General features: G+C 48.7%; 1 protein-coding gene across 1 annotated transcript in view; it reads right to left on the bottom strand.

Moving 5' to 3' along the window:
• Positions 1 to 24,770, bottom strand: part of lrpprc (leucine-rich pentatricopeptide repeat containing) — a 46,773-nt gene that overhangs the window by 5,859 nt on the left and 16,144 nt on the right. Inside the window, exons 18-34 of the mRNA XM_086122228.1 lie at positions 24,321 to 24,398; positions 23,806 to 23,856; positions 23,600 to 23,713; positions 22,700 to 22,830; positions 22,349 to 22,434; positions 18,152 to 18,359; positions 13,133 to 13,257; positions 12,076 to 12,182; positions 8,902 to 8,970; positions 8,733 to 8,823; positions 8,244 to 8,386; positions 5,204 to 5,327; positions 4,455 to 4,581; positions 2,005 to 2,093; positions 1,716 to 1,920; positions 477 to 604; positions 288 to 403 (exon numbers count right to left, since the gene is read on the bottom strand). Of these exons, the coding sequence (XP_085978354.1) occupies positions 288 to 403; positions 477 to 604; positions 1,716 to 1,920; positions 2,005 to 2,093; positions 4,455 to 4,581; positions 5,204 to 5,327; positions 8,244 to 8,386; positions 8,733 to 8,823; positions 8,902 to 8,970; positions 12,076 to 12,182; positions 13,133 to 13,257; positions 18,152 to 18,359; positions 22,349 to 22,434; positions 22,700 to 22,830; positions 23,600 to 23,713; positions 23,806 to 23,856; positions 24,321 to 24,398 (1,992 nt within the window). The remainder of the gene's footprint in view (positions 1 to 287; positions 404 to 476; positions 605 to 1,715; positions 1,921 to 2,004; positions 2,094 to 4,454; positions 4,582 to 5,203; positions 5,328 to 8,243; positions 8,387 to 8,732; positions 8,824 to 8,901; positions 8,971 to 12,075; positions 12,183 to 13,132; positions 13,258 to 18,151; positions 18,360 to 22,348; positions 22,435 to 22,699; positions 22,831 to 23,599; positions 23,714 to 23,805; positions 23,857 to 24,320; positions 24,399 to 24,770) is intronic.

Genomic DNA, 24,770 nt, shown 5'->3' on the forward strand with positions numbered 1-24,770 from the left:
GAAAAACGGCGTGAGCTACGGGACTATGCCCTGACGGACAGGTCAGCAAGAGTGCAAGGCCTCGGCAAAAACGTCAAGGAGTAAAAGAAGACCGTGAGCCCGAGGTTCTGCCTCTGATTGGGCCACGGCGCAAAAGGGCGAGAGTCCAGAAAGGGGAAAAAGGTCACAGCATAACATGAGCCACAAAAGAGGGCCGAGGGGAGACGCCTCATTGACGGCCGGTACACACTGGAACATTTCAAAGGCCGCCCGACGCGCGGCAGGCACGCGCGTTCACAAACACTTACGGCCAGCATGAACTTGGCTTCCTCTACTTTGTCCAAATCCAGAAGGTTTAGGAAGAGATCGGAAGCCGGTCTGTAACAGGCAAAGTGGTTGGCGAGCCGCTCGGCCATCGCGCTCACTGCAAGGCAACAGGAACCTTTTGGTCAATGGCGTTTTTGCCCAATCGGTCATCGCGCTCCGTCTCGGCTTACACTTGTCGATGGCTTTGTCGTCCTTTTCCTCCAAAATCTTCCGGAACACGAAGGCCATACTGGGGCTTTTGCCGTCCGCACTGGTGTAAACTTCCTCGAGCATCTCAACCGCCGACTCCAAATCGCCCCTGAGGACAAAATTAGGGTCAGAGTGCAGGTCAGAGAGACATTCGGCCTTTTTTTCTTGACCGTGTAAACTTTCCTCTGCTTTGTTCGCTCGGTGAAATGTTTGGCGCACGCAAAGTGAAAGCCGGACAAATATCAGCCAACTCAATCTGGCAACCTGGACTCGGCGAGTACACTTAACTGTGCCTCCCCGTTCCACGCTTGCCTTTGCGATGAATATTTAACTGCGGCGGCGTGCGCACGCGCCGATGCGCAAGTGTCCAGAGGTGGGTGAACATATCCACCCTGATTGTTGCAACCGGGACCGTCTGAATAATTCAGCGGGGGAAGGGGGGCGCTAAATGCGGTTCTCTCTGCTTTCCGGCCCCGCTCGCTTCCCCACCCGGGCTCTTAACCAGTCAGCTCGACTCCGGCAGAGCGGGGACGCCACGTGTCAGAGCGGCTCAGGGCGCCGCTCCCGGAGGTCAAGGTTCAAGCTGACGGGGCCGAGCAACGATGGCCAACCGGGCGTGAGGCCGTCTTGCCGTTTCTTGCGCTCTCGGCGGCGTTGCCGAGTTGGCGCGGGGACGCCTGTCGCGCTAATGCGGCGAGTGGCGCCATGAAAGCTCGATGCGCAACGCCATCTTATATTTCGTCCGCTCTCGCAACGACGGTGGAGGATGGCTCTTTTCAAGACATTAAAAAGAAGCCACGGATAATCCGACGATGCCCGTGTCTCCCATTTGCTCCGGACGCCCTGCCTGCTTGCTAAGCTTTTATGCTACGAGTGTGTCCTAACAGGTCTTGTCACCGCGCTCATGTGTTAAAACTGTTGCTCTTTGTGTCAACCAACTTGTGCCTTGTACTTTACAAACTCATTGGCAGGAAAATGTTCGTTTTTCAACAGACCGACGGGTGTGACAGCCTGCGCAACTGATGAGCAATATTCTTAGCGGGGAGATTTTCCCCCACCACCGTGACGATGCCAGGGGTTCCCTGGGCTATGAACCCCGAAAAGTCTGTCAAAATTAAGGAAAGGGATCCTATTTCTGGCCCGGGCCTGGATCTTGAGTCTCTCAATTCGGAATCCCGCGGAGTAGTCGTCAAATTCAAAAGAACCCAGTAAGGACTTACCGCTTGATGTGAGCCAGGGCCTTGTTGTTGGTGAACAACATGGTGGACAGGTTGAGACTGGTGCCGAGACCCTCCATGAGCGACTGCACTTGGGTAATTGCCGCCACGTCGCCTTGGCTGCCGAGGGCCTGCACCAGCCGGGTGACGGCGAGCTGCGAGGGCACGTGGTCCTGACGCAGCATCGACTTGAATGTCTCCACGGCATCTGAGGGGACGGGGAAAACCGGATCCCGTGTCGTGTTTGGCAAGACTTTGTGTGTGTGTGTGTGTGCATGTGCATCGTCATTACCTTCGGTCTGGCCTCGCTTGCTCTGTGTGACCACCAGCAAATTGGTGGCAATGTCACTCAGCTGGAAGCTTGGAAATCGAGACTGGGCACTGAAATAGTTGATAGGTTGCTGTATTTGACCATTTCCAAAGACTCAAACGCAAGTCACCCAACAATAAACCACAATAAAGTTGATCAGTTTGGACTTAAACTATCGCCAGTCTTTCTCATCTATTCACTTAAATATCGGTCGAACATGATTTGCAAATCATTGTCGACTAAAATGTGGTTTTGCCACAACTTTAGGGTTATACAAGCGCACTTGTAATAAAACGGTACGAAAATGTACCGTCACAATTATAGTGACCAAAATCGCTAAATCGAATGCACAAAGGCAATAATTACTCTCTGAAATGTTGTCATGCTTTGTTGGTAAACGATTTCATCTCCAATTTTGACCATGAGGTAAACAGTACATCGATTTAAAAAAAAGAAAAAAAGTGGATCCTCGAGGCTCGAGCAGGGGGGAAATTAATCCTTCACTTTTAGTCTCTGCAGTACTACAGTAAATAAAGGGTTGGTCCTAAACACACTGTTACACAGGCCAATGGAAAAGAAAAATCATCATCTACATGTGGGACAGGGAAGAAATAACATTCTTGTCGAAGATAGTGGCAACTACACTCCAGATGGAGCTTTATCGGTCGAAAGCGTACCCTGGTGAGCTGAAGCGAGAGGCCTGTTAGCTTTCAACATGACCGAGGGACAGGGATTTGTCAGCAATGAAAGCAAATCTATTTTTTTCCCCCTAAGCCGAGGCGAGACGGTTAATAAGGAGGCATCACATTTGGGGCATGGGGGGGGATCCTGCGGACAAAGTAGAGACAATGCAAGTTCCACGATGGATGCCATGTGTGAGCCTCTTACGTCACCCCGGCAATAATACAGTGCAGACGTGAATGGATGCCGGGGACGTTTTGCTCCGCGTGCGCCACGGTGCACGTGGACCGCATGTGGCCGGAGGGTGATTCTGCAGATCAATGCCCCCCCCCACATCATCTGCTCTCATCCCATAGGCAGACAGGCATGTTGTCCTCATTTCTTTGCCACCGAAACCTCAATCAGACTCTTCTTCTTTTGACTTCTTTTTAGAGCCCCGCAAGCAGATTAATCCGCACGCTCAATTGAGCATCCGGCGAGGCGGTCCTTATCACCACGGCGACACCGGGGGGGGGGGGGGCGAGCGGCATGCGGGAGCCGCTTGCGACAGGGTCACAGCGGGAACGGGGTCGCTGCGGCGGGGTCTGCATTACTCTTATCAGGTGGGAGAGAAGCTCAAGAGGCTCTCTGGCGCACGCACACTTTCCCTGAGACCTTCTCCTTCCAGGCATATTTGCACTTCAGCCAATGAATCCATCATCACCACACCCTCAATCCCTTAATCTGGCCACAAACGCCCCCCCCCCACCCCCATCCCACCCCTTCACTACTCAATTCTGTCCAGATTACCTCCAAACAAACGCACGAAGAATTAATGCCTATAGCGTCTTCATTAACCTCCTGCGTGATTAAATCTAGACGTCCTCGCCTTTTTCCCTCCCACCCCCCACTTAGCTTTTTTTTTTAATCTCCTTCTTTCTCGCCATTATCATCTTCCCCAGCCCGACTCGCCTCTCAGCTCATTTCACTCCTGGGCGCGAGCGCAGATAAAATGTGAAAAAACACAAGCGCGCTTTCACGCAGCGCAGGGGGGGCGGTAAACTAGTTCAAACAAGAGCAGAGATGGGTTATCGCTCGTATTGCGCAGGTCTTAAAGCGTGGCGATTATTTCTCATAACACGGGAGGCAGAATCATGTAGGCTGATAAAAACACAGACGGAGATGTCTTTTTTTTTCTGTTCCTGTACAAATTAGTTATAGCATTGCACAGTAAGTGCTCGCTTGTTTTCCTCTGAAGGACAAAGAACAAAAAAAGCAGATTGGCAGCACTCAACTCCGATTCCCTATACCGCTCTACAAGCTCTCACTGGTGCAACGCGACCACACGACATATGATGATATAAGCTATTTACAGTACAAACTACCGGAAAACCTAAAAGACTTTTGATGTTTTATTTCCACCCATCAAACACCTCCGGGAGGTAAAGTGCTGTGAAAGAATATTTGCTGCCTTCCTGGTTTCTGTGTTCTTTGCATATTTGTCACAAGGTTTCAATTCATCAAACACATTTTAACATCACATAAAGACTACCCAAGGAAATAGTAAATGCACCAAAAAATAAAAAATAAAACTTCCAAAACGACCTGTTCCTATGGTAGCTTTGGAACAAACATCAGGGCAACGACAACAAGAGGAAAGCGCAACATTTCCCATCACTGGAAACGCTCAGTGGGCAGTTTCCGACTGACTGGCAGACGCATGGAATTGCCCGCGGACGCTTTTGGCACATGTGACGGGTGAGGCGACTTACACATCCTTGAGCGCCACGGCGTCCTCCAAAGCTCCTCCGGCCAGCAGGGAGCGGATCACGTGGTCGTACGAGGCGGCGCCCAAAGCCACGCCCCGTTTGTCCGCTTCCCTCAGCATCTTGTAAGCCTCTGAAAGCGAGCGCAAGAGCAGACTTATCATGGGCTGCAGAGGTGAAGTTGGAGCCAACTCTGACTATTTCAGTTTGGAGGGAGTTCGCAGAGGAGAACATAGACGCGTTGAGGAAAACGTAGCCGCATCTCAGTAAATTTGAATATCATGGGAAATTTCAATTAGTCACCACGGCCTAAAATATTTCCCGATTTTCACTTTGCATCATTTTGTTGATTGAATAGTCAAAAACAAACCACTTAAAGTGGTTTTCATGTGGAAATTATGCAGGAATTTGCCATCTGAAAAGCATTTCACATGCTTTTTAATCAATCTTGATGAAAGGTTCCCTTTTTGAATTCAACTACTGCAATGAACTTTTCTGCCATGTTCGGTTGAAACGAGTCGGTTCCAAGTTGTGAAAGCCTTCCAGAGGATTTCCTCTGAATTCAAATTTCTTTTTGGGAATTGCATGGCTGTCGTGCATCTACTTCCCCAGCTATCAGAGCAACAATGGTGCCTGGACCTATCACGACTTTTTGCAGAGAGCCATTTTTGCTGACCCGGCATTCTGCTATTAACATTCGGCCAAACTCAACAAATTGGTCGGCAACTGGAGGACCTCGACCTCCGGCATCTTACCGTTGGCTTTTCCCTTCTTGCAGAGGGCCAGAAGTCGGATTTGATACTGGGGGTCACCTCCCGCACCTCTGCGGGGTGTTTCTGGTTTGGCCTGCTGCGTGTTGGCAGCTTCTTCGTACCAAGTCTGTAAAAGACACACACGCACACGAGATCAAACTCAGACTGATGTCTCCATCAAAACACTGCCCTGGCTCTCACAAGTTGCTGCACATATTCTGTGCGCGTGTGTGAGAGAGAGAGGAGATAGAGAGATGTGGAGCGGCCACGCTAGGGTCCCCTGATGCTCGATCACCCGTGTAGCAGCGAGGGGAGGGGGTTAAGCTGTATTGGCTGGGGGCAAATTCGGGCTGACACCCGGCGGGGGTGGGGATAGGCAAAGAGATGCGTTCATGTTAATAGTGTGGGGAGCGGGGACGTCAACTGGAGTGCCCCTGGGGTCATCTAGTTCATCGCTCGGGGCAACGGCGATCGCTTCCTGTCTCGTCAAAGATTGGAGTGCAAGGTGGAGAGAGGGGAAAAACATTCAGCAAATGGAAAACCCAGCCCTCTCGTGGTTTGTGGTCCTAAAGCGTCTTAATTTGGTCTTTGACAGCTTTCCTGCACACGTAAGAGCAAGTGAGCGAGCCATATGGTGGCATTTAGCTGCTGGCTTAATTAGTTGGGCATTACAGATTTGCACCCACACATGCAGTTGTAATTCCTTTCGCCAGCCGGCCGCTCTGATTGACCGCACTGCAATCCTGTTTGCTCTGCTTCATGTAATGAACAGAGGTTTAAAAAGAAAAAAAAAAAAAAACGGGGGGGGGGGGGGTGGGGGATGGCGAGGGCATGCGGAGCAATTCCTAAGAGGGTTTATGCACATCCCCTCACATTTTAAGGGGCTCTCTTGATACAGACAAGAGGGGGTGAGGTCAACATGCTCTTTCAGTGATTCAGTTAGCTGGCCGCTAATTATTCAACTTGACGGTTGGATATTGAAATGAGTGATTGTGACGCGCATCGGTATGAGGACACGTTTTGCTGGATAAGTACTTGCAATACGCCTGCGGTCTGAAACAAATCAATGGACACTTTTCAATGTTACAGTCCACTTGCATCGGGGGACAAAAGACAGGGCGGTGACCAAACTTGCCCCCCCCCCCCCAATCTCATGAATGCGCACGTAGTCGCAATTGGCCATTCACAAATTGACAAAAGTTTGCAGCCCTACGCCGGGTTATCTCCTGGGAAACTCACCTAGTCGGCGTTTTTGTGGTCAGTCTAAAGGCTGCCATTTTCTGGCATCTTGGTGCCATGGACTCTTGAGGTTAGCTGAGGAGCATCGATCAGAAAACAGTCGTGCTTTCCTGCCATCTTGAGGATTCCATAGACACTTCTCACCCATTGTGTTCAAAAATCCAAAATCTAACCAAAATCCCTGGCCACATATTTTGTTCTAAATCTCGAGCACAGAAAATGTTCAAAACAACAAGAAAATGCAGCAGAGGCTCCATGTGAGAGACTCTATCTGAACTTCGTCAAAGTAGTTGTCTTTTTCCATTTACAGTACAATGTGTGTTCAACTTGGTGTTTATGTGTCACATTAGACCGCAGGCGTGTTTCAATTCCTCCAATGCTCCTGGGAATCTCAAGATTTCTCTACTCCGTCGCCTCCTTTCCCCACCAGGAGCCTTCTGGCTATTATTCTTCTGAATAATTTCCTTAATACAGTTAGCGCGATGCGCAGGCTATAGCATAACGTGTCGTGAAACAGTATTTGCCCCCTTCCTCATTTCGGTGCTCTTTGCATATTTTTCACACACAAAGATTTCATTTGTTCAAACCAATTTGGAAATCACACAGAGACAACCCAAGGAAACACAAAATGCAGTCTCGAAATGCCGTGAATCATCGCATCACCAATTATCGCACACAGTTTCAGTTATTGCTGCCAGGGGTGTCACAACCCATTGCTAGGTTCGGGGGGCAATTACCGGTACTTTTTCACGTAGGTACGAACGTACGAAGGTAGTTTTGGATTTGATTAGATTCTATTATTTTTTTGGTGTGTGCCTTAATAAATCAAATTGGGGTGCAAACTGATGGTTGGACGTTCTCCTTCAAGATTTTCTGCGAGACAGCAGAATTCATTATCCCATCAATCACAGCAAGTTGTCTTGGTCCTGAGTCAGCAAAGCAGCCCGAGAGCATCACACTGCCACCACCATGCTTCATTGCTGGCATGATGTTCTTTTGATCTAATGCGGTGCCATTTTTTACCCCGGACATAACGAGCTGCATATTTTCCAAAAAGTTCAATTATTGACTCATCAGTTGACAGAATCCCCCCCCCCCCAAAAGTGTTGAGGATCATGCGAGACCCCTTTGTGACAAGCCTTTGTGTTCTTTTTGGACAACTGTGGTTTCTGCCTGGGAACTCTCCCCACGAATACCATTTTGGCCAGTGTCTTTCTTCTGGTAGAGCCGTGAACAGTGACCTGAAGCGAGGCCAGCGAGGTCTGGAGTTCTTTGCATGTTTTTCTAGGCTCTTTTGCAACCTCGTGGATGACTCTTGGAGTCATTTTAGCTCCTGGGAATGTTTGCCATTGTTCCCAGTTTTCTCCATTTGTGGATCTTGGCTCCGACAGTGGTTCACGGGAGCCCTGCAGTCTTGGAAGCGGCTTTGGAACCTTTTCCAGACTTACTCACTTTTTTTTGTTTTATTTCTTTAGAAGGTGGCATGATGTGTTTGTTTCTTGAGATCTTGCAGCCTATTTCACTTTGTCTGACAGATTCTATTGACATGATTTCGTGATTCAACAAATGTGGTGCTAGGGTGTTGCCCGTGAAATTGAACTCGGCTTTACCAAAACTGTTAATTTGTGATTGAAAAATCTAAAACTACCATAGGAACAGGTAGTTTGGGATTTTTTTTTTGTGTGCATTTTATATTTTCTTGGGTAGTCTCTGGGTGATATTAAAATTGGATTGATGAACCGAAACCTTTGCAAGTGACACATATGCAAAGAACACAGAAGTCAGGAAACAGTGTAGATTTTACCTGGGGCACCTCGAAGGGAACCTCCTGGCCGTTATTCTTGAGGACGTCGGCCAGCATGCGCAACGTCCTCTCCCGGGGAATGACGTTCTCCTCCTGGATCTTGGTCCACACGGCCTCCGCCTTTTGCCAGTTGTTAGTCTCCTCTAGTGGAGGGGCGGGAATGAAAGAATTCAATTTACAAGAGGGGAGTGCTGGCCTTGGTGGCAGAGGGTCATGTTAACCCCGTGACGTGGTTCGATAATGCGGAGCGCAACGGTGACCGTGCAGCTGGTCATTTCGGCCGCGTCGCGGATATCTTAATCTTAACAAGAGGGTAATCAAGACACGAATCTGATCAACAGACTCATCCTTGTCTATGCTGTCGTGGAGGCAGGACAAGAATTTGTCGTTTGTTGACAATCGGCTGTGATGGCCCAATCAGCACCGCTGCAGTCACGCCGCGCTATTCTGCTTCGGTCCCCAATCACAACAAATAGAAGAGGGACTTACTGCAGAGACGGAGGAGGTAACTGTACATCTCATCACGGTCGCACTCAAATAACTTGGAGGTCATATCCACCATCTGCTCCAAGACCTCCATCTCAGGGGCAAAAAGATTTCGAGTTTCATCATCATTTTGCATTGAATCTGTGCCCCGGTGTGTTGGTGTTTGTGTTACCTGTTGGTTGGTAATGCATTTCTCAGCATACCACTGCAGACGCCCTGGCCTTGCCCTCAATCCAGGAGTCTATAAACGGAGGGAGGGGAGGGGGTTTAAGGCTAAGGATTTTTAATGCCACTTTCTAAAACATGGCTCGTCTCATGAAAGAAGCAGGAAAGGAAAAAAAAACCTTAGTGATGCACTTTTATGCTGACCACAGAGCAGTGATCTATTTTTAGCAGACGGAGCGCCTCCAACAAAAACAAGTTTGAGAAAATCATTATACAACTGCCGTATTATTTTATGTATTCCAATCTCCTTAAAATGATTAGAAAACAAATGTAAGGGAATGAAATAACGGTCCAATTTCAAGGTGTTTCATTCAGGCAAGGTTAAAGAAGTATATAATTGCATTTTGTTTTCTTCAACATAGAATACTCACGACCTGAAACGCCATGGAGTTATTAATAGGATTTAGACGTGCTTTATATCAGTGGTCCCCAACCTTTTTGAGGCAGGTTTCAAATGTGGAGGCGAAATCATATTTGAAACAAAGCGTTCTGTTTTGGGAGCAGGACGACACGGTCCAACGGATCTCGGTGTCGGTGTAGCACAGATTTACTTTGATATGTGGAGGGACAAGGTGATTATTACGACAGAACAGCGATCAGGATTTCATCGGTCCCCTGGGGCCTGAATAAAATCCGAATAAGACTAGGATTGAGAGACCGCCCTCTCGTCTCTCAGTGGTAATCTGAGAGCAGGGGGGTTAAAAAAAAAAAAGGCAGGAAATTAATCTGAATGAGGGAGGGAGGAAGGGGATCAACGCCGCTCAATTCCTGCTGGCCCTTTTTGATGGGAGCACCATCAAGAAAAGATTGGCAGGCTTCATCCCTTACTGCTGCTTCCTCTCCCAATCTCTCTCAATCCCAGCCTCTTCCTGCAAATCTCCCTTGCTCCTTCTCCTCCTTCTGCGCCTCCCCCCCATCCATCCGTCCATCCATCCCAGGCAGAAGCATTATGCGCTTACCCGAGCAGCCAAAGGGACAAATTAAAATGTGTCGCACTCACTCTCTCCCTCAGACCGTCTAATCTTCTTAGAGACCAAAGCCCAGTGCAAGTGTTCCCATCTTTTCAATTCCTTTTTATTTTGTTTGTCAGTCTCCACGTGCAAACACACACACACACAGGCACGCACGCACCTCGTTTGGAATCCCTCAGGCCCCGGGGTCTAATCTGTAATTAATTTTGAAAAGGCAACATTTTTTTTTTTGATCTGTTCGCATCCACATGTTGAGTTCAAATTGTGCAAAATGTGTCTCCGTCTAAGGAAAGAACTCTCAGCTCACCTACGCCTCACAGTAGCTCTCCATCTTTGCTTCCTGTTGTAATGTTTGAATTTCCGTTTGTCACCGTGACCATTTTAAGCACCCGCAGCAACACACGAGCTCGCATAAAAACACATAATGACTCGCCGCTCTTTGGCGATGCTACCTAACCCCGACCGCACGCGCGCGCGCACCCATGCACACGCCACAATAATAGGCCTCATGACGATCCGCTACCTAACCGTGAGCATTTAGCACAAAATTGGCCACCTCTCTCTATCATTACATTTAATTAGCTGTGATTAATCAGCTGGCAATTATACCAAACACAGCTCGAAGAGAGCCACCACTCACCGGGACCGCCACTTGACATGCTCTCCGTTGACGTTTATCTGTGCTTCGCCGCACGTTTTGTGCTTTTTCCGTTTTAATGAGTGCAACCCAACTATCCATTATCGCCTCGAGTATTAAAGATATGATAGATGACAGCCGAGAGCTGCGTTTGCTTGACCAGAGATTTCGAAACCTTTTTGTGAGCGGTTATGGTAGCAGACAGTTACGTATTGTCGTGTGCCGATTACTTCATGAGCTACGTTAAAATGACTATACATATTTTCAGTTACTTGGCCACTTGTTACCAATGACTTATTTAACACTAAGAAGAACATCCGGCACAACTCAAACAATGAATGTTTTAATATATATTGTCAAGCTGCTTTTACTCCCTTCTTCAATGAGCGGCCACCTAATCACTTTATTATTTATGGTGCAGCATATTTCAATACCCTCTGAGGGAATGTGATGAACCTTGAGCCTGACATATGGAGGGTGTGTGTGCACGCGCACGCGCATTTGCGTTGGGGGAGCCACCTCTGAGGGTTCAAACCGATGTCTGTCACCAACATCCTTGACAGTTTGTATGTTCATCTGCACTCTGTAATAAGGCTTTGCCACTCTCGCTCTCTCACACACTCACCCCGTTGGCATTGAGCTCACGCTGTTGTAAGTAGGATAAGGGCTGTATAGACACAATAGCATGTCAATAGCGCTTCAGAGGGTTGGGAAATCCTCAAGAGGCCCAAATCCCTCTTTTAGTGCACACGAACGGGACGTTCTTCAATCCGTTGAGACAACATAATGGCCTTGTTCCCTCTGATGTCTCATGTCCTGATCTGTTTATTCGTCAATCTCCCTGTGCCGATACCCAGTTTGTAAGCACGCAGTTCATCCGTGTGTCACTCGCTTCTCATCGGCCCGCCTTTCCTCTCTTTTACACTAATCTCGGGGCTTTCTGACAGGACACGGTTGCATAAATGTGTATGCAACATGTATATCTAGGTCATAATGGGGCCTACAAAAAAAAAAAAAAAAGACAATCCCTCAAACAGGAAAGACATGAGGCCTAGGATACACAACCAATTTGGGAAGGGAAAAAAAACAAAAACTGGGAAGTTTTCATCCATCAAGTTATTGCTGGACTTGGTGGATGTCAAAGGTCCACATACCCTTGTTCAAATGCTGGCTCTTTTTAAATAAATGAGAGCATCAAAAGTAATTTCAAAATGTTTTCTACCATGAACATTACCTCTAAATTGCACAACTCAACGGAGATGAAAAATGGAATCTTTTCCAGAGGGGAAACAAAAATAAACAACTGAGATCATGTGGTGGCACAAGTGTGTACACTTTCTTGTCACTGGAATGCGTTTGGAATTCTCACACTCTTAAATGTGATTTAGAGAGGCATGAACAGAGCTAGGTAGAGAGCGAGAGCGAGCAAAATACTTTGATGATCCCATTGGGAATTAAAAACTGATTCTAAAAATTCTCTTTTGTTCAGATGCTGTATTTTCTACTTTCCTACCTCGATGATCTTGCGCGCCTCCCGGTAGCGAGCCGTCTGCAAGAAGGCGAAGAACAGGTCGTAAAGCATGGTCATCTCTCCGCGCTCTTGGCTCACCACGTCCATGGCTGAGGGAAGATGACAAGAGTGCTGAAGGTTATTTCAAAAACCAAACAAAACAATGGTGCTCTCTTGCTCGTTTTTTTTTTTTTTGCCACACTCTCGCTGTCCCGTGGCTGACAGTGTATTCCGCAGAGACAGAAACTCTGGAGCATATTTTGAGCTGCTCAAATAAACACTAAATGGAAACAATTTAGGGGGTGGGGGTGCTTGGGGGGACGGAGGAGGGGGTGGGTGGGTTAATGGTGGACACAGGAGCGACGGGTGAGAGGGCCTTTGAGTGCAGGGAGTCTGCGCCACTTGCCCCACTGGCACATTCAAGTTGACCCTTTCATACACAGCGAGACGCGATGACAAAGGAGAAATAAGCAGAGATAAATGAAGAAAGAAAGAAATGGTGCAACATCACTGAACTTTTGGGGAAAATATAATATCCTTGTACTGCTGCAGGCCCGTCTAACACAGATGTGGAAGGAATGCCATCTTTCCTTTTTTTAGTCACATGAGTTTTCTTGGGGGGGTTAGGATTTGCTCGCGGAAAGAAGGACCGACTTCCCATAAAAGATCCAAATATTAGACCACCGGATTAGCCGTCGTCGTTCCCGCTTTCTCACAACTCACGGGAGTTGGGTGTCTCGTCGATTTATGTCAAAGTACGGGGCGGAATGATTGAGCGACTTCCGGAAGTCCCGGCTGAAGTATCTCGCTCACACTAGCGTTTGGAGATTTCATTTTGAACAGCCACCACTCCCGCCCATTCACGTTAGACACCGATTGTCCCTGTACGTGACACCGAACTCTGAGAGACGTCACTTTGTTTTTGTTACTGCCAGGTGGGCGCGTTCGAATTGAAAAAGAATGACTAACGATGGGACGAGCGACTTGAACAAAGGTCGCGTTCAAAGTTCTTCAATGTCCTGAATGACGGTCGGGGGCCTAGAAAATGTTGCTTTGACACCTTTTTGCAGGAGCTCCGTATCTCCCTTTTCCACCAGGCTGACGATGATGTCGTGGATGCGTGGCAGGTGGCCGTAGCGCTTCTGACAGTCCAGCGCTGCGTCGAGAGCGCCCGACAGGTCATTACTGTCGGCACGCCGTCCAAAACACACACAAAGGAAAAGAGAGAGAACGAGGGTGTTAGCCGCGCAATCGGTTGAGGATGTATGGGGAGAAAATACAGAGCATTAACCCCGCGCCCCGGCATTCAAGCACAATGACCCACCGCAACAATACGGGGCCGTTTAATGCGTGACAGCACAACTACAGGTGATGAGGCCTTTTGGCCTCAATACATCATTCTCACACAATCGTGCACCGGTGAGCAGGGGGCTAATGTCTCTCCGGACTGGCTTTCAGCGGCGCTTGATGCTTGAAAGCAGACAAAGGGCCGCTCTTGAGCTTCCCGGCTCTTCTCCAACTTCTCTTGACGTAGCTTTTGCTTCTCTTGTCATCGCCACCATCGCTTTACTTTTTCTTTTTTTTACCTTCGCTCTAACGTCTGCTCCCGCCGGCACAACCTTTGATTTGTTGGAATTCAAAAACTTGATTTCCAACAGGATAGCAATGGAAATTGAATTTAAACCGCTTCATTTCAAAACCAGCATTAAAGCTCTCATCACAGAGGAAAGCGAAAATATTCACCTTTCGCGCGTGATGTCACGGCCTCGGCAGAAGAACCATTTGCGCCTGCCTGTTCAAACCCCCGTAACGCGTATCGTCCTGTATCCGTTTATAGATGCCATTCTCTTCTATTCTTGCTGCGTTTGACTCATAGACAAAGGTGTAAAGCAAACTTGGCTTTTTCTCACATACGATGAGGACGACGGAACATAAAAGACGGCGACGGAGGGCGGCGATCGTCCGACAGGTGAACGGTGAAGACGGCAGGCGGCGGTGGATGTCAAGGCTGCGCGAGCAAAAATAAGTCTGTCGCTCCGTTTTACTTCCACTTTGATTTGGCAGTCGTTACAGCTCCGTCACAGACGGCAAAGGTTAACGGCTCAATACGCTCATCTCGAAAAGTTTGGGAATATTCGGCTTTCAGGGGAAATTTCAGGAGGAGCCCACATGCACTGTAATTCACATTAGTAAAACAAAGCAACACAGTTAAATCATTCATTATAAAAAATATTACGTAATTCAAATAAACCAGACACATTTAACATCCACATCCTTTTTTCTTTTTTCCGAATCTACGAGCTCAACTCTACATTTTAAAAATCAAATGTTTAACCAACTCCGCTTTCGATTCTCAATGAGCAGAAATCTCAATTGACATGACACATCAGTCGAGTTCAATCAATCTTGTGTATCGGAGGCTTGTTTTCCCTCATCAAAAATGTGGCTGGTGTTTCAAAAATGCCTTCGTTTCCCGACACAACTCACGGCCTGGCATGCGGACTCACAACCAGCAGACGGGACAAGTTTGCCCGATGGATGGATTGATCAAGAAACGGCGCGGCGGCAGAGCCGAAGACAAGCTGAGGGAGGGAGGGACGGAACGGGGGGGGGGCGCGGGGGACCGCTTCACTTCGATCGGCACTGCCGTGACAGCGATGCTGTCACTCTGTTGATTGGGTAATTACCATGTCAATCACACAGAGGTCAACGTGGAAAGCGCCTGGATGGCGAGTGAGGAGAAACGTTCAAACGATACAGTGATGTAGGTTGATTTGTGCGTGCGCGATTTCGTAAATAAACCAGAGAGCAAGCAGGTATGGCCTTGAATTCACCTTCTGTGCCACCACTGGAGAGGCAACGGCGAGTGCATGTCTGATGAGGGAGATGTAGGAGGACGACTCTTTTCAGCAATGTCACTCAAGAGCGATCGAACAATATGGCGCCGACATTTTGGCCACGCGCTCCTTTTCTTTCTCCTCGCCGCCATCATTCGATAGGAAACTTCCAAAAAAGAGCCATCGCTTGGCCTGGCATTCCAATTACTCCCTCCCCCTTCCCGCACCAAAAAAAAAAAAAAAAAAAAAAAAAAAAAAAAAAAAAAAAAGAGCTAAATGATGGATCGTCCACCACCCCCCTCCCTCCCTTACAATTTAAATGTCATTTTGCATTACAATTTACCATAGCACAGCCCTGTTATTGTCCTTAGCTTTGCATGTCAGCTACTTGCCAGCCACTTAAGACCCGGGGTGTGTGTGTGTGTGTGTGTGTACACACACACACACACACACACACACACACACACACACACACACACACACGAAGTTGCTGGTGGAAACCTGAAGGATTAGACAAGAAAGCTAATTGTGCCTCATCCTTGCTCTGCTGCCCTCTTTTGCGCGACAAAGACGACGGGCAGGCCCGTGATCAAGCCGCTGTCCTCGCACCAGAGACGACTGCTGCTTGTCTAGGGAAGACAAATGAGCTGTTGATCATGACACCACTAGCCTGCTGTTCGAGACATTTGCAGAGAGACATGCCATCAAAGAGATTGTTGTCAAAAAATGACAGTTGGCGCCTCAGGAAAGAAGGCTCTTCCAAAGCCCGTGCTACATAATTGCAGAGCAAATTCCCCCAACAGGAAGGCAGACCAAGAGAGCTCCTTTCAAAACATTTTCCACCAATAACGTGACAACTTCCTTGAGAGAAAAAAAAAAAATTCCCGAGGGGAAATGAAACACGTTGGAGATGATGCGGTTGCACAGATGTGCACACCCTCGATCAACTCGGGACAGTGGCAGTGTTCAATGCAAACAAATCCCATTCAAAGTCATGTTCATTGGGAGGAAGCGCCCACACCTGCCACCGTTTTCAAGTGAGTCTGATCAGCTCCAAATGAAGATCAGCTGTTCCAGCAGGCTTTTCCTGACAATGATAGACACGTGCGATTCTGACATAAATCCAGCTTCGGACGATAAATCAATCAAATAAAAGAAACGTCCAAATTCGGGCTACGCTGCCACAACCTGACAATCCCCTGTCAAGTTAAAACATGAACTCCAAACTATTGCTGGGGCAAATTTTGATGACGGTGTTTGGAATGTGCAACAAATGATTCCAAATCCTACATTTGCTTCGAATGACTACGAAAATGTTGTCACGGTATCGCTCAAGGAGAGATGCTCGCGTGCTTGCCAACCTAAAAAGTATACATTTGTCGCAGCGAGAGCGTCTCCAACTCCCATGATTATCATTTCTGTCCGCGTCCTGCCCTCTCCCCGCTCATTGGCATTTTCTGTCGCTCATCACTTCCAGAACAAGTGGCGCCCAGCGCCGGCTGCCAAACAGAGTGGAAGCGGGTTAGCTCAGACAATACGCAGCAGACGGGCGGGAAGGTTAACGGGGCGGCGCGTATGATGGGCTTGTCAAGGGCTAATCTGCCGCACAAGTGTTCATTAAGTCATTAAGCGGCGACGCGGCGGACGAGACTGGCGCGGGCGGGACCGATGCCGGCTTTGTCTTTTTTGTATCGACGCGCTCCCTTCGCCTCCTCCCAACAATCGGCTTGTCCGCCGAGTGACGGAATGAAAACAACAGAAGAAGAGAGGAAGTGGACCCCCCCCCCCCCATCGGGGAAGTTTGAGTCAAATGTTTGGCGCTGGATCGGACCGCGAAAAGATGATGAGCCTACCTTGCATTGCCAACCACCGACGCAAGGGGGCGTGGGGGATGATATGATATTTTTCACAACTTTTGAATGGAACATTGGATGGGAATAAACCCAAGCCAAGGGTAGAAGTGTCCATTTGAAGACAGCCATTGGGCCAAGAAATCACACGGGGGGAAGCGGGCGGCATGGCGGGCGACCGGTTAGCACGTCGGCCCCCCCCGGGAAGAGGCGCAGGCTTCGATTCGTTTGCATGTTCTGCCCGAGCCAATTTGTAAGCTGGTGAACTGAAAAGCGCTTAGTGGAAATATGTCTGAAGAATTCCAAGTAGCCGATCTGCCGGTCTGGAGCCCAATTGTTTGGTTGAAGCCTGCCAGTGGAAAATTCAAACAAGTTCAGGATTTACAGATCCCAACGATAGTGTGGTGAAATAAAACATTTGCCGGAGGGGACACATTGCATGCGACACACAGGGCGCAACCTGCTCCGACAACCTAAACCAAGAAATACGTTAGAACGGGAGGTACCAAAAGCCGTGGGAACGGAACTCTGTCATATCCAGAGGACCACCTGCAAAAACCAACAACAGGAAAAAAGCCTTTCAAGGGAAACGCTACCTGCGTTCTGTTGGTGCGCAATGTGATTTTTGAATGAGACCCGTCGGCGTGTGTTTGTTTTGGGTTACTGCTGATGACCCGGGAGTAAATTAGCCCACTAATCTCGCCAAGGCAGCCATTAACAAGTGAACCGGGCAACCGCTTGTGCCGAAATTACTTCAAAGATTAACAGTGGCGGGGGAGCACCTGCAAAGTACTACTTCCAAGGCAAACACGCGATGTAAGTACGTGTACGGCGTCTGTGTGTTTGCGAGTCCCCGAACGGCATGGCTGGGGTAAATCTGGCAATTAGCGCTCTGTGCATCATTAACATGCTAATGAGTTGCTCTACTTAGAAGCTCCTCTGACAAATAGAGCACACGGACGCGCGCGCACACACGTGCGCAGGAGGCGAATGGCACAGAGGCGCCGAAGAGGCGGGCCGATACGAGTGACCCCGCGGCCAATGTTTGATAACACTGATCTGCATTTGACATCGAGAGAGAAGGGCGTGCGCGCAAACACACACGCACACATTCAAACCTTGGGAATATAGCAGAGGGTGGGGAAGCAGGGGCGGGGACTCACGGGAGAGGTTGCAGCTGCCGAGTCCAAAACAACAAAGCCACATGGACTCGGGAACACAAAAACGTACGCAAATGAGCAATTTCCACATCCTCTCATCCGTCTGAGGCGCCGAACCGGAACGTAACCTCGGCTATGATCACAGGGAGGGATGAGCGGCGGGCCCGGGTACGCACTCGCACGCATCCAACACACCGCCGTGGGCCGCGAGCAAAGGGCGAGTTGGCGTTACCCGTTCAAGTAGGCGCTGACCAGCGGCGCGCAGAGATTGGCGCTGGGCTTGGCCAGTCCCAGCGTGAAGATGGCGTCTTGAAGGCGCTGGACCACGGGGGCGCCGCCATTGGCCACTGCGGCGCTGAGGGTGTGGAAGAACATGGTGACGTGGTTGTCGTTCAGCACCGCGTCCTTCTCTCTCATCTCCTTCAGGATGTCCACGGCCTCTGGAGAGGAAGCCGCCGGACGACACAAAGAGCAACAAATGAACACATGCGATTCGAAACAAAGGAAACGTGGGGTGCGCAAATGCTTTCATAAGAGGCCCTCTTAGCTAATTCCACGCAGGGAAAACAAATCCATATCAAAACAGCATTTTGCTCGCAGCAGGGGATGCGAATGCAACCCGGGATAATGCCAACTCCGCTCTAATTGCTACGTGCGGATTTCGAAACGAGACCACAATTAGGGGACCCCTACGACGAAGGCCATCTTTTCGCCGTGGCCAGGCGGAGAAGGGGTGGGGGCGGGCTAAATTATAGGCACGCGGCGCCGAGGGCCAGCCGCGGCCTCGACGAGACCTCTGGAAACGGGATGAGGGGCCCGTCCATTTTGCATGGAAATGCAGGGCTATTTTCCTCGCCACGCACCCATCTGGCCAACACAGGAGGGGGGGCTGAACAGGGGAGTGCGCACACATGCGTGCGTATTACGAGGATAAAGTCATTAAGATGCATTTACCATCTATTTAGACAGCTGCTAATGGGTTGATAGCGATACAGCCGCTTTCCAAACCAGATACTCATCTATACACCGTGACCGAGGGGCATGACGCCAACGTGCGCGGAATATCTGTGAGGATTCCAGTACGCAGGTGTGGCTGAACACGAAAACGCAATGCCGGGCATCTGAACTAGGAATACGCCGTTGTTTAGCATGTCAAGATACAGCAAAATTCTCAGTTTGGTCGACATATGGGAACAGGACCAGATTTAACATTGACGATGAAACTGGCAAAATAATCACCTGCTGGCTGTTTGTCTTATCATGTGGTTTCTCAGTTTTGGGGGGGGGGGGGGGTGGGGGGGATACACACACACATACATACATATACATATGTGTGTAGAAAATGGCAATTATAATGCATTGGGGATAAGCGAGACGAAAACTCTCGCCCTTCCCTTGGATGTCCTGTCGCCCCCTTGGATTTCACCTTTCATTTCCACGGTCACGCGCACGTTGCTGGTGGATCAACTCCCTCAGTTCTCACCCCCAACTAAAGTCCGCGGTCTCCGATCCGCGCTCTCCATCACCCTGTGACACAGCCGCTAATCACCCAGGCCAATGGCTCGGAGCTGATCGGGCCAAATGGAGCGGTCCATCCACCGTTCAAGCCACCCCGCGCTTCCCGGCGGGCATCCGCCGTTGCTTTTACCCGCCCGTCTCGCCAGTATGCATAACCATCAGCTCGGCCGAGCATCTGGGCAAAGTGAGACAGACCACTCACACGTGCACGCGAGCGAGCATCGGGAGACAGGGAGGAGGACGGGCAAACTGACATCACACAGTCCGGTGGTTCATCTAATGCTCCCTGACGCGGGAGCGGGCGAAAAGAGACAAAGACGGCCGACTCGCAGCGCGTGGCGGAAAAGAACGACAGACGAAGTGAAGGCCAAGGGCAGGTCAAAGAGACAAGTGGTGATGGAGAGGTGTAGTTAAATCGAGAAAGGCAAGACAAGCGGAAGACTGAGGCAGTGTCTCCTATTTTGTGAGCTTTTCACCATAACCTCTTGGAGTTGTTGTTTGTTTGGGAGGGGGGACTACCCCCCGTCTCCCCTATTGGCAGTAGACTGCATGCTTGACAGAGTTGAAGGCCAAAGATTGACTAAAACGTCGGAAAGACATGAATCGTTTTCTAACCTACGACCCACCGACGGTTGTTTATTAAATGCGAAATTCAAGGCTCGATGGCAGTTAGGTTCGGCAAAAAAGGAGTCACAAAACATGCTCGTCCCGTCTTATTTACTTTCATCTATGGCGAGGTCGGCAACATATGTCTGGAGCCGCAAAAAATGAAAAGCCTTATCATGAAGGCAAGCCATTCCGTATGTATCTGTGTTAGCTCTCTCGGCCTACCATCAAAAGCCTTCATGATGAAATGCTTTTTTTTGCCCAACGCGCTATTTTTCGATCCACCAGCTTCCCGCGATCGACCCGTGACCACACGCGCGCATACGCGCACACACTTACACACGCATGCCTTAATGAGCGACGGCCATAACGACCCCTTAGATGAACGAGGCAACCAGATGTAAAATACAATCGTCAGACAAAGAGGCTTGAAGCAGATGCGAAGACAGATGTTTTGAACAAAGGTCCAAGACGCAGCAGACGTAAATTCATTGATTAGATGAGGAGGAAAGTCAAAAGTGAAGACGTTAACAGGCATGAGTCGAACGACAGCAAAACAGGTGCCGTGATAAAAACCACGCCGGTCGACATGAGCGTCATCTGGGGCCCGGTGTGTGCGCCGCGAGCCGGGAAGCCCGCCGGTGCCTGAGCGGGGGTGAGGGGGGCTGCTAACATCGAGGTTAGCCAAGTGTGCTAATGTGGGCGACAAGCGTCTCACCCGTTGCGCGCACTCAGGCTAATGGCCAACGCTTTAGCGCGGCCTATGCACAAGCCGCCACGCGCAGACGAACACTCCAACTGTCGCGCCCAACAAATACCTTTTGCTTGAATTCACATGCAAATGTGTGTGTGTGTGTGTGTATACACACCACTCAGGCACTTTGGTGGACATGATCTGCCATGAGCATCAAGGCGGATTTCAATAATTCCACAAAAATGCACAGAGTCCTGTAATTTTCCCCCTCTCATTTCTCTCTGATGCAGGGGTGCGTGCACAATTGTGTGCGTGCGTGCGCGTGTGTATCTAGAGATGTCAAACGGCCGTGCGAGGAGGGAGGACAGAGGACAGACACGGGAAACATTTGGCTGTCATTGTGTGAATAAAAAGAGAGAGAGAGAAAAAAAAAGCAAAGCGGCAGCACTGATGGTAATTGGCTCCTCGATGAGCAGAAGGAAATTCACCGTAGCATTGTGAAAATGCTTGGCTGATTTGTATGCTTTGAGGGAGGCAGGCGAACCGATGAGAGACACACACACACACACACGGGCGCACGCACAGGCACTCACACACTTTTAACATTTTTCCATAGAGCATGAGTGACTAGCAAGACTGACCTGACAACAGCAAGGGTCTCTTTTGGTGTTTAAATGTTAAAAATCCTATACTGTAGTGACAAGAAATGACCATAACTTGACGGGGGACACGCCATACATTGCGCCAGATTTAAAAAAAAATAAAATAAAGGAAAAAAAAAAAATCTAACTGACATCAAACAATCGTCACTGAAGTTAGGCTGAATCAATTCAAGGAGAAAATGAGTTTTCTTGTCCAATATGCAATACTTGTATCTTTGTATTTGACTAAATTATTTATGTACATTTATTTTAATATTTGTGTATGTTGTGTTGTCTAATATCTTAGGATGTTAATTTTTTTTATGTATTGCTCCAGGTTTTATACGTGGAATACGTTTGTATTTTTTCCTAATAAATTTGCATTTTTCATTCATGATTGACGCATTCTTGTCAAATACATATCGGTTGTCAAACTGAAATGATCCATCCAATTTTTGGGGCCAAATATTTTGTATACTTTTTGTTGTTTTGGCATTTTTAGACTATCCCCCCCTCCAAAAAAAACCTCAACTCAAGATAGCTTTCAAAACCTGTACATTTCCTGCAGTGCAGGACAACTGCAATCTTTGAAACTTTTTGAATTATTTTTCTTGCTCATGCAGTGACGGCGGCTACGTATGCTATTTCATCTTCTTCTGACATGAATGACATTCCCGCTAACTCTGGTTGACAACTCTACCCGGGGGGGGGGGGGGTTGTGACAACACTTCAATCTTAAATCCAAGATCTGGTGTTGGATACAATCCAACACGATCCGATTGTTGCTTTGACCGGTTTTGCACCTGCGATGCAACTCAAAATCACTACGTTTATCAGTCTGGTGAGAAAAGAGCTGTGACGGTTTGAAAATGAAGGGCGACTGTTCAACGGCCGGCGTGTCAGTGCAAGGATGCGGAAGTCGTGAGTAACCAAATGACTGGGAGAGAGAACTCACTGGCGACAAGCTTACCTTCCACTCGGCCATTCTTGGCGAGCACCTTGACAAGTGCGATGTATTTACTGCTATCAAGCGCCACGGATGAATCCTGACGGCTCCTGAGGAAGGAGAACGGAGAGAGACAGACATTGGGGATTCATGTATTCCGCTCATCGTATTGTAGTCAGATGTGGGGAGCGGGTGACGGATGGAAGAAACGGGAAGCTGGGGATGAGGGGTGGGGGCTTTCCTGCGTTTGACGCAGTCAACAGAGCGGGCCGGCCGGACCTTGCATTAATGTCTCTCCCGATAGCGATCAAGTTCAACTTTAATGGTTGCGGCGTCATGTGTGTGCGTGGTGTGCGCGTATCCTGCTTGACGCACATTTCCCTCTTCAGGTTGAGCGCCTCCTCCGCATCGTTGTGGCGGCAGCACAGGTTGATGAGGACGGCGTAGGCCCCGAGGCTCATCTCGTCCTGGTGTTGCCGCTTCAGCTCGAGGGCGCGCTGCAGGTTCTGCAAAGAGGCGGAGGCTTTTAAGAGGAGAGCCCAACCATTAAAAATACAGCAGACCTTCACAGCACAATGCAATGCATTTTGCATCATTAATTACCTTGTAAAGCCCCCCCCACCCCCCAAAAAAATAAATACATTTTTTTAAAAATCGATTCAAACACTAAGTGGAGGCCCTTCAAAGGCTGAGGAGGCAAAGTGGGTAACTTTAAGACGAAATGGACCACACAGCTCATCGGAACGGCTTCCAACTGTGTGATTTCATCCAGCTAATCAACGCAAAAAGCAGTGAGAAGGATGACGACAATCTTGAAGAGGGGTGCACTTTATTAGTCGTGATTAAAACGGCGAAAAAGTTCATTGAATAAAAATGACTAGTACCGCAATCAAGTTCTGCCGTGAAGATATGAATGTCTTCTTGATCATCTTGAGAATGACTTCCACGGGACATTTTTCATCGAAAGGCTGTTCTCTATTTTTTATATTCTTGTGTACTTTGCGATACTTTTGATGAAGTGTTGTTTTTCTTTCATCATATTTGTATTCAGAATATTCTTGTGTTTTTTCCGAAAAGTGTACAACATTTGCCTCCTTTTTTCGTTTGTACATGGTGTGGTATATGCCGTCTCCTTCGTGTTCACATTTTGCAACACATTTTCCATCAAAATGTTTCCGGCCAACTGCCGGTCAGACGTCCACCATTGGAGAGGCAGAGGTGTCATGTTGCCGGCATCAAAAAGTGATGTCAAAAAAGAACCCTAAAGCAGTGTACCTCCTCAGCCGAGAGAGCCTGGATGACCTGCTTCAGCGTCAAAGCCAGAGGTTTGTTTTCCGCTTTGAGCTCGGCCAGTTTCGCCTCCAGAAATGGCACTTTCCCCTCAAGTTCCTGACGGTAAGAAAACACAAAGGTTAACTCTACTCAGAAAGAGATGGAAACAAATCCATCAATTAAAAGCCAAACACTGTTGTCCCACTTACATTCAGGCGGGGTGCCGTTTGCTCGTTTGGGTCCGCCAGCGCGATCACATCCTGACACAAAGACGCACGAGGTCAATATGCAGTCAGGTCGGACTTCCTTTTTTTAATTCTTTGCATACAAACAGATTGCTCACTCGAGCGCCCGCACGCCCACCAAGTGTGGAAAAACACTAGGAAGTCAATCTTTTGTCAATTGCTCCCCCCTGGCTCCCCAAAATATGACCATGAGTAAGCCCTTCAGAATTTTGCCCCACTGTGATGTAACAGTGAGGTCGTGACAAAATAACACCCCCGCACCAAATTCTGCCCCCCTCCCCCCGTGACAAACGGTGAGCAGAGCCGCATTGGGTTGAGCAAATTAGCGTCAACAAAGAGCGCTAGCTCGCTTCCGAGTAGCGGCACATACCCGACTGCTCAGTAAATGTTTGTGTGCCGAATGCGCCGACGTGGATCAGCACACTCGCGAACGGCGGTGCCATTCAGCGGCTCGGTGATCAAGTGCTGTGCGTTTGTACCTTGATGAGCTCTGGAGCGTGGCAGGCCTCCAGCAGGTTTCTGACGCCTCTGCAGATATTTGCAGAGATGACGATGTTCTGTCAAATAAAAACAAACGACCAACGCATCAAGCTAAAAGCACGCGTGTTCAAGGGGCAAAAGAGGTGAAGATTAATGAAGCCATAAGTAAGAAGTGGTTAAATTTGGTCCAGCTTTAATTGACTTCAGCCGCAGAGGGCCAATTCGGGGCTGCCACAGAGTTTGCATTTAAATTAAAGGATGAATGAGGATGGAAATTAAAAGGTGAATTTAAATGATCTTGGGGCAGATGAGAAGGGGGGAAAAAAATGAAGGTGGCAAAGAAATGACATTAGAAGCAGACTAAGTATCTCGAGACGCTTTTTTAAATCTGCAGATGTTAACGGCAAGATGTTTACGGTGTGGATTACTGTACGACTTATATCGGGATT

The sequence above is a fragment of the Hippocampus guttulatus genome, chromosome 10 (genome assembly GCF_054856545.1).
Source record: "Hippocampus guttulatus isolate MCC_2025c chromosome 10, RoL_Hgut_1.0, whole genome shotgun sequence".
In the NCBI taxonomy this organism is placed as follows: domain Eukaryota; kingdom Metazoa; phylum Chordata; class Actinopteri; order Syngnathiformes; family Syngnathidae; genus Hippocampus; species Hippocampus guttulatus.